Source organism: Chelonoidis abingdonii, chromosome 4 (genome assembly GCF_003597395.2).
Source record: "Chelonoidis abingdonii isolate Lonesome George chromosome 4, CheloAbing_2.0, whole genome shotgun sequence".
Lineage (NCBI taxonomy): Eukaryota > Metazoa > Chordata > Testudines > Testudinidae > Chelonoidis > Chelonoidis abingdonii.
Window position 1 is genome coordinate 22686358 of NC_133772.1, and position 10221 is coordinate 22696578.

General features: G+C 49.5%; 1 protein-coding gene across 1 annotated transcript in view; it reads left to right on the plus strand.

Annotated features, from left to right (window-relative positions):
- Positions 1-308: 308 nt before the first annotated feature.
- Positions 309-10221, plus strand: part of LOC116831541 (uncharacterized) — a 41815-nt gene continuing 31902 nt past the window's right edge. Inside the window, 3 exon segments of the mRNA XM_075064712.1 lie at positions 309-351; positions 354-402; positions 404-466. Coding sequence (XP_074920813.1) covers positions 309-351; positions 354-402; positions 404-466 — 155 coding nt within the window.

A 10221-nucleotide genomic window follows, 5' to 3' on the forward strand; every position in this document is an offset into this window, starting at 1 on the left:
GCTTGAACTAGAGACGCGCTCCAGCCTGCACCTCCAATCCCTTCAAACAGTTGGGAGGGGGAGGATGGCTAGAGCGGACTCGCCGTGCAGGATGCCGCTTTCCAGCTGCTTCCCAGGCAGCGGGCCGATTCAGCGAGCTTCCGCGGGGACGTGCGACGGGCTAAAGATGCAAGGAAATGATGTCACTCAGTGGGCGGGCCGGGGGAGAGCTGCGTGGGTGGCGGGTGGTTGTGTGTGGGCGGGCCGGGGGGGCGTGGGTGTATGTGGGGCGGGGGGCAGAGTGGCTGTGTGTGTTGGGCGGGCGCCCCATGGCTGCCGTGGGCTGCATCGTGAAGCTGGGGGGCAGCGCGCTGACGAGAAGAACCAGCTGGAGACGCTGCGGGCCGAGTCCCTGCCGCGGGCGGGGCATCGTGCGGGGGCTGTGCGGAGCTGGCGCCGGGAGCTGCATTGTGGTGCACGGAGCAGGGTAGGAGGCGGCCCGCCGGCGTCCGGTGCTCGCCCGGCCCGGCCTGTTCCCACCCACCCAGCTCTCCAAGGCACAACCCCCCAGCGGGATCCGAGCCAGGGAACGAGCGAGGGCTCGGGCTCAGGCCCCGGGGTGAAGGACACGGAGGGCTCCCCATTACTGATCCAGGAACAGCCGGGATGAGGAGAAATGAGAGCCCCTAGCGGAGGGAAGTGGCTCTGTTCCTTGGTCAATCTCACTGCAGTCCCTGGGGGGGCAGATGTTAACACTGCTCTACACAGGTGTATCCATGTAAGTTGTGTCTGGAACTCAAGAGTCCTGATACCTTGTCCCATGATCTAACTACTAGACACTTTGCCTTGTGGATCTGCTAGAGATTTTTAACTCTCTTCGTTTCTACGGGGTGGTGGGGGTCTTGATTTGCCATTCAGAGTCCTGAAACCTGTCTCCCACTCCCTTCTGATTTACCTTCTTTGCTTTACATTCCTCCCAGAATTTAAAACACCATCTCACCAAAAATCAGGTTCAGAGGACTTTTGGAGTCAGTCTTGCTTCACTGGCAAGAGGGGTTAGTTATGCGGCACCATAGCCCTGCAGCGCTTCCAGTTTTGCTAGACTACAGAATAAGAAGAAATTGAAAATAAACACACGCCTTCCTTATTATAATGCAGATAGCCAATAGAGTGAGTACACTTGTTTCAAAATACTGACCAAGAAAGTCAGCATGTTTACATTCAAAACAAACCAGCCAAACAAAAACTCTAATATAAGCAGACTAGACAATACATTGGATTAATAGAGTGGCATTCTGTCTTGAGGCCTGGGTTCAAATTTGTCTTGCTTTGGGTCATTAGCGATAAGACTTTAGTGGTGCAATCTTAGGTTGTTTGTATGTAGTGGCAGGGAGGGTGTCCTTGGCTTCTGTTTGCCAGAATCTGGGAATGGGTGACAGAGGATGGATCACTTGATGATTCCCTGTTCTGTTCATTCCCTCTGGGGCACCTGACATTGTCCACTGTCAGAAGACAGGATACTGGGCTAGATGGGCCTTTGGTCTTACCCAGTGTGACCGTTCTTATGTTCTTATCCAAGCGTCCACACTTCATTGTAAATGCAGGGTCTGCAGGACCCAGGCTTGTGGAGTCCGTGTTTCGAAGCGTCCACACTGCATTGTAAACCTGGGCTTACAATTGCCAGGCCTGGGTCTCGCAACTGTGCTAACGCATCCACACTGCACTATGCAGATCTTGTGACTCGGGTCTGCAGTTTGATCGATGTCCACACTGCAAAATGACAGGGCTTGGCCCAGAGTCACAGCAGGACTCTCACTCTGACCACTCCCCGCAGCAAGCTCCTAGGACCAGGGTCCTGAGTGCTTACTGACCTGAGTCAGACTAATTTGTGTGTGGACGGAAGGGGGACTAGGGCTCCACCTGAACAGAGCTGGGCTTAGTGTGCAGTGTTGTGATACCCTGAAGTTAGTCACTGTGGTGTGGTCTCTCAGCCTAAGGAGCTTTGGATGGGAAAGGGTAGAGCAGACAGTGGAAGGAGGGGGGCGAAGTAAAGATGGGCCAAAATTAGATCTGGGATGGCTTTCACAATAAGTGTTGTTTGGATCTGGGGTTTGGGGGTTGGCCTGTCTGATTATAAGAGACGTGGGAAGAGAAGGATTTTCAGATGAGGGTGCTGTCGAAGAATAAGGAAGTGTGAAAGGCTTGGAGGTAGGAATCTAGAGTCATGGTCGAGGTTGAGGGGATCAGTGGAGCAGTGGGATGGAGCGAGCCAAGCTTGTATGAAGAACGTTTGATAGACGAGCCTTAATGCTAGAGAACCAGGTGTGAGATTGGGCATTTCTCCATAGCAGCGCATCTGCAGCTGTTACTCTGTGATAGCAGCTCAGACAACCTGGTGATGCAGTTCATACGCTGAACGCAACCTCCAGCTCTACTCAGTGTCCAAAGACAATATGTTTGTGGCACTAATGCAACATGACTTGCAAAGCCTCATACATGGTGTGTCTACCCACTCTGTCATAGTAGATGGGCCAGAGTCTAGCCAGCCTAGCTGTGTGTAAGGCACCCGTACTGCAACACTTAGCCCTGTATCCGCCCTGGTCAGCCACCCCAAGCTCTGGGAGGCTGGCTCCACAACTGCCACCTGATGTTCCAGGGAAGATGGCCCTTGCCCAATGCAGATAGCCGGAGTGCAGTGCTGCAAGGTGGCGTGGGGGAGGGATCCATCTCTGCCCAGTCGCTGTAGTCCCATGAGATCAGGGTTAGAAGGGTGCTTGGAGCCTGCTTACCCACTTGTCAGGGCTGCTTATTTGATCATTGGGGGGTGACCGCTCACCAACAGCATCTACTGCGCTGCCATGGGTTGGAGTCCTTGTGCGCTGCTGGCAGAAACTGGCTCGGCCTTGAGCACTCGCTCTGTGGCCCACATGAGTCATGGTACACCATGTGTGTAGGGTGTGGGGCATCTTTCATGCAATGTGGGTCGAGGAATTAGTGGCACTGAGTGGGTTCTTGCCTGCCCTTGTCCCCTCACCCTGGGCCTTCTCACTACTTTGCTTCTTTGACCTCCCTGGACCCGGCATGTTCCTTTCTGACTTGGCACAAGTGGGAGGGAGGTGCCGGAAGTGACTAAATCCTGCAGCTGCCTCTAGGAGGGTGCAAGGCCCAGTCAGCCAGATGTCTGGCAGGCTCATTGCAGGATGGCATGGGCACTGCGCACTAGGGAACTGGGTTGAAATTAATAAATTGAGCAAACGGGCCAGGTGTATCTTGGTCTGAACATTTTAGGGTCACATTTTTAGTGGCCTGCAGCCATTTAACCTCAAGCTGCAATCCAGAAACCTTGCAGGCTATGTGGGGATGGGCTGGGTTAGTACTCGGATGGGAGACCACCAAAGAAAACCCAGTATGGTTTTGAGTCAGTAGGGGGCACCCTTCCTTTTGTTCCAAGACTGGAGCAATGCCCTGGGGGTGCTGCCCTTTGGATGCCCTATAAAACCAAAGCCCCTGTGGTCATTACAGAACCCTTAGCACTTTTGGCAGGAGTAAGGGTGTCAGGCCAGGTGTCCTGGTCAGATTCCACCTTGGACAGTTGCATTCTGCCTCCCTACAATTCCTGTGTGTTTCAGTTGCATACGGGATTTTTCCTCACTTCTTCCCTGGTCCTGTCTCGATGCATTGCTGTGCTGTACCAAACTGCTGCCCCATTTCAGTGGGGGAGGAAGCAATTCCTGGATAGAGCTCATAAGGCACATCAGGCAGCCTGAGCTGCCAGTATTTTAACATAAGGCTTCCACAGAAATATTCCCCTTTAGCCAGTGATAGACCCCAAGGATCGGGGAGGGGGACAATTGCCAGGGGAATTTATTTATTGCCCCTATCAACAAAAATGAGAAGAAAGGTCACCCCTTGGCTAACAGACTCATAAGTGTCCTTTCGCCATAAATGTTTTGCTCCTGAAAATATTCCAAGTATAGCACAGTGTTCCACTCTGGAAAGGAGGCAAGAGGAACAATGAAATTGTAGGGGAGCTGAACAGGACAGTCCCCTGGGCAAAGGGTGGTATTACTAGACACCTGCAATCAGTTCCATTCCAAAGGCAGAGTAGGGGAAATGCAGGTAGGAGCCCCAGAGACGAGCCATCCCTGCTAGGAATGAATTAGCAGCATCCAGAGGGCGGGGCTCCAGCATTGGTAAAGTAATCACCCAATCTTCCCTGCAAAAATGTTGGCTGGATTTTAACAAGAGGTCCCTAGACACCTCCCGCTAGTGCACCACTAGGCCCTGAATAGGAATGGCCCCCAGATCACATTAAGATGTTTCCGAACAGGGGTCTGCAACCTTTCAGAAGCGGTGTGCCAAGTCTTCATTTATTCTCTGTGATTTAAGGTTTCACGTGCCAGTAATACATTTTAATGTTTTTAGAAGGTCTCTTTCTCTAAGTCTATAATATATAACTAAACTATTGTTGTATGTAAAGTAAATAAGGTTTTTAAAACGTTTAGGAAGCTTCATTTAAAATTAAATTAAAATGCAGATCTCCCCGGACCGGTGGCCAGGCCCCGGGCAGCGTGAGTGCCACTGAAAATCAGCTCACATGCCGCCTTCGGCGCACGTGCCATAGGTTTCCTACCCCTGGTTTAGAAGCTGGTTGAATCCAGGTTCCAGTTTGGCTTCCTACAGTAGCCTCATGGTGGAGTTCAGGGAAGAGCCAGCAGTGCAGCAAATGACTCATGATGAAAGGTTAAAAGAGCTGACTGTCGGTAAGCAGTGATACAGGGCTTATGGCAGCAGTCTAGGAATTCCTGGCAGGTGTTAACACCAGGGCAGGAGAGAATTGATTTAGGGTGGGTCACGAGGGCATAACTAGGTATAATGGGATAATGTTACGATCGGGAATGTTTAGGCTGACTATCGGGAGAGACTCAACACGTCGTGGTCATGAGGAGGAAGGGAGGGAGGGGTTTAGGAGGACTACACTTACATTCTCCACAGCACTATTTGCATTCTTGGCCTGAGCGCGCCCAATGTCTGAGCTTAATTACACGGCTGTTCTTGCATGCGTTCAGGAAAGCTCGTCAGTCCCTCCCTCCCCCGACGTGTGAAAGAAAAGTTAAATAAATATTCCTTGGTTACTGTAAATGTCACCCTCTGTGTACTGATGCTGCTGGCAGACGGCTGATGCTGCTGCGGTGAAGAGCAGATTGTTTCTGCCCAATCACGCACTGTGCTCTCAACCGGAGTGGGAACTATGGGATAGCTGAGAGACAGCTACCCACAGTTGCACCGCTCCTTGAAATTCGATGGTAGCTTGGACCATTTGACGGCAAACAATCGATTTGTTGATCCCACTGTGGACGTGCTAACCGATTTCATTAGATTCTGTTTTGTATATCGGATAAGCTAATTCGAAATAATCGTGCAGTGTAGATGTTACCCTCAGTATAATGTTAGAGAAGCCTTTAGGTTCTGCTCTAAGTGTACACTCAGCTGCCCACAGCTATGAGGGACTCTTGCAGCAGTCAGGGACTTGCCAAGGTGCACGGAGTGCGCTGGTCACACACCCTTAATCCCAGTTCCATGGATCAGAAGGGCATCAGAGGGTGAGAATAACCCAGGAAATCTCTTCTGTCTCTCACACGCGGATCCCAGGACCTGGGGAGCCAAATTTTCAGCTTCCTAGATCATCATGGGACCTGTATAAGTTGTATCCGCTCTGTTCAACTAGATCTTTCTGGTCTGACACTGAAGTTCTCTATGAATAAATGATGCAGTCTTCAGGGCAACAAATAAACAAATTGCTTGAGGACTGTTAAGATGAGAAAATGCATATGTACTTGCTAAGCCTTTCCATGACGCCTTGCAGCTGGCCACCTGGAAGAACTATAGCCTTCCAATGTTTTGGTGTGAATGATCTCAGAGAAAGGCAGGAACTGTCAGGTCTGGCAGAGTAAATAGGAGAGGGACTGGTTTCAGCTATTGCAATTCTTAACTTGCATATGTATTATTTATGTACAATCATACAATTTAATAATATACCTTTATTAGCTTGCTTTTCCTGAAGTATCCCAAAGCATTTTGCTTTGAACTTAATGAATGAACACAGGGGAATGAGTTCATTGCCCGTGACATCAGCCACCTCTAGGGCTGCAATACAGCTGTTCCGATTTCCTACCCTACACCAAATCTAGATAGAAAGTAATACTGACAATTCCAGTGGTATTCAGGAAAGTCAGACTAGTATACAATGCCCTGCAGACGGTTAAGCATCCCTATCTATGTAAGAGTTGTTGGAACGCTCTGGCTAACAAATGGTCAGGACCTCTTCAGATATATGCCTTAGCGTGAAGAGAGGCACCCCTAGGAGCTTTACAGCTCCAGTTAACGTATTCTGGTTCAGCATCCCTAGACTCAGCAGAAGGGTAGCACCGTACTATGGAGTACTGGCTTCTCCATTGGATTTGCACCTTGCTCGAAAAGTGATTTGCTCCTGTGTTAAGGAGCTGTAAAACGTTTCCACTTGGAGTAGAGTGGAGGCATCTCGGTAGATTTGCTAGCATATTTATAACCCACTTTGCACAGTCCGCATATGACTTTGCAAGGTGCAAAATTGGCGTGAGTCACTGCACAGACCATAATCACAGAGCAGAAGAAAGTAAAGATTAAACCATAGTAATCACGCCAGTGTCACTTCTGTAATAACACACATGGAGAAAAGCCACCATATTACCAGTGGAATATCAGAAGAAGGGAAAGTGAAGGAAAAAGAAGGTGGAGAGGATGCAAGAAAGAAGGGAGGTAGCATGGTCTAGTGGACTGGAGACTGAACTGCTATTTCTTGTGCCCCCCCTGGCTGGGATTCATTGCATCATGGTGACAGCAGTGAAACCTCCTTGTCCCTCCAGTGATAGCCAGGAGCAACCTCCTCTTTTCAGTAGCGATACCGGGCCTGAGCCAAAATCCAGATCACAGTCATACCTGAACTTTTCAGAACTGATTCCATGTCCAGTTCTGTAAGAACCTAAAAGCACTTTACAAACGTCACTAATTCATCTTCCAGCCACTCTCCTGCATTGTAAGTAGCTCCAGTATTATTATCCCTATTTTATATATTGGGAGAACCAAGGCACTGAGATCCACAAGCAGGAGAGCGCGCAGAATTGGGACAGAACGCAGGAGTCCTGGCTCCCAATTCCCTCTCTACCCACTTGACACTGCCTATGATTAAACACAGTCGGGTCTGTATAGGCCCGTTTGCCCAAAGAGCCCAAGCGCTCTTGGGTGCTGACCAGTTTTGGAAATCTTGCTTCTGTTTAAAATTAACCCGGAAAGTTCTCCCTAGAAACCAGTGCCAAAACTAATCACAGGCACAACAACCATTTTACAGACCTAGTCCATTTGTGCTTCAAACCAAAATCCTCCATGGAAGAAACTAATGAAAGGAGCCAATGCACTCAACCAGCAGCCGGTCATCTGGATGGCATAACAATAGGAGCAGCTGTAGAACCAGGAATTGTATTCCACATACCCTTGGTAGTTAAGGTGGGTGGCCGGGAGATATGGTACTTCCAGATGTGCCGTTTGGACTCGTACCGCCTGGTGAGACAGCTTAAGAAACGCAGGGGGCTGCTTTGGCTCACGTCCCTCCTGGGTTTATTGAACCGATGCTGCAGGTTGTGGTGTGGGGTGGGCACTAGACAGAAAAGCTGTTTCGATTGGGAATATGCTTATTTGGTTCTCCACAGCTGAACACCTGGTGACGGAGCAGCTGTGAAGTATGCGGCGTTCTCCAGCGGTGGCATTCGGTAAGGGGCATCCTGTATTTGCCTTCTCTGCTCTCTAGGGGTTACCCTCTCTGCGGAAAGGGATTAGTGCAATACCTGGTGCTGGGAGCAGGAGATATGAGAGAGAGGAAAGAACAACTTCCAACTTTTATAATCCTACCAGCTCAGCTAGTGGAGGGCGTCCTTTGTGCGCACAGCAGGTAGCCATGCTGGCTGTGAAACTGTAAGGATCCTGATTTGAATCCCGAGGAGGGCAGCTGAGGACATACTTAGGACTGTGAGTCTGGGCCACCAGATAGGAGACTCTGGGAACTGGGTTAATTCTTCTGTGGTGTTTGGCACCTATTGTCAGACACAACACAGAGAATTCCAGAGGGTTAACAGGTATGTAACATGCCTTAGAAATGAAGCTGTGGATCTGCTGTTGAATGCCTACAAGGTTTCTGACTGGGATGAGGGGGAGGGAGAAGCCACAAGCTGGGATGCGTTGTTAGATCATGACAACATGTGTGTCTGCTTGCAGCCCTTTTGGAGCTGGAAGACAGAGGCAGAAGTCACGCCAGGCTTGGCATTTCTGCCATAAGGCGCTCTGGATGCTGGCTACTCCGGTCGTGCATGGGACTGTGCTCTGGACTCTGAAACGCACTGCTGTATCTATCTGGGGGATGCTATCATCGAGGTAAGATGTCCGCCTTCCCCAGGTGGGATGGAAGTGGGGGAATCTCTCACTGTCATCCACGGAAGATTACTGTTGGGTTTTGTCTTGTGAGAGTGACCTCTCTACAGTAGGGCTGAATGCTGGTGATACCATCCCTTCCTCCTCTGCTGTCAGCTCAGAGTGATCATAGACAGACCTCTGACAGGTGCAGAGAATCTCTAAAGGAGCCGATCTCCTGAGAGTCCATATGGGAATCTCCTGGGAATGTCTTCTTATTCATGCACTCTGACTGTGGGTTGTGTACAGGGAACTGGAGCCCCAACTTGACCTTTCTGGCCTCCCTGCTTTTGTATTGGGAACAGGCCCAACCAGCACAAAAGCTCCAATATGGGCTTATTCTGAAAATAACAGTTGGACTAGGACTGAAGGCACTTGTGACCATAACCAGATGTGACCACAGTTGGGCTCATTCTGTCCAGCCACATGTTCAGGGGCAGGATTCAGCCTTGATCCCTTACTGTGCAACAGGGACATAGGAAGGAGGCCAGAAGCTGAGGAGAGGATTCTGAGTTATGTGACTGTGTATATTCATGACAGGAAGCAATGGGAGAACACCCACAAGAGACTGGCCTTGAACTGTTACTGAAATTCTAGGGAACCTGTTGCTTTAGATTTTCTGCTTGCACAGTTTTTCATTTGCAGGTTCTGTCCAGGGAATTCTCCCCCAGCGATTGGTTTTCTTGACCAATGTCAGTGGAATCTATGACCGGTCACCTGATCCCCGGGTATGTGTGTATGGCTCGAGAAGAAAAAATGGAGTCTATTCCTGTCCTTGCCCCAATATGTGTTCATGTTCTCATGCTTTTTTGTGGGTTCAGCTGTTGTAACATGCTAGCTATTCACATCTGTATTTTATCCTGCTGTGACTCACAAATCACATGAGTTTGTATTCGCAGCGCAATCTCTACAGGATAATTTAGAGCTTATCACATGAATATGGCACAGGGTTGCTAGCGTCTACCCAAATGAATGCAAGGCTGGGATGGTGCAAGGACCTGCAGATCGCATTTGGGGATATCAGGAGAGCTGTTTAGGGGCCCAGGACTGGAATGTCTGAGCCACTGCAGGTCTAGATTGAGGGCAGCAGCAAAGTGGGGTGAGAGTCAAGACAGAAGTAGTAGCAGAACTGAAGCACATGGATTAATGAGCATTGTGCAGTCTCACAAAAACAGCCTCAACTGTAACTGCCTCTAAACGGTGTTGTTTGCAGTGCATTGTGTAGCCTGTTGGTCCAGATATTAAGAGGCAAGGAGCGTGAGGTGAGCTCTTTTACTGAACCAACTTCTGGTCCAATTGTTAGCCATTTTCACCTGTGCAAAGAGGATGTGAAATGCTACCACTTATGTTGCATAAATGTAAATGACACATAGTGCAAAGCAAAAAAGAATTAGGCCTGAGGTATATTATTTTTATTTATTTATTTTTATTACTCATAGCACCAAGGAGCCCTAGCCCTGGGCCACGCTGGACATAGCCAGATGACACCTGATAAAAATGATGAGTCGCAAACAGTGGTTCCTTATGGAGGGAGGGATAGTTCAGTGGGTTGAGCATTGGCCTGCTAAACCCAGGGTTTTGAGATCAATCCTTGAGGGGGCCATTTAGGGATCTTGGGCAACAAAACAACAACAAACAGTCAGGGACAGTACTTGGTCCTGCTAGTGAAGGCAGGGACTGGACTCGATGACCTTTCAAGGTCTCTTTCAGTTCTCTGAGATAGGTATATCTCCATATACGCCT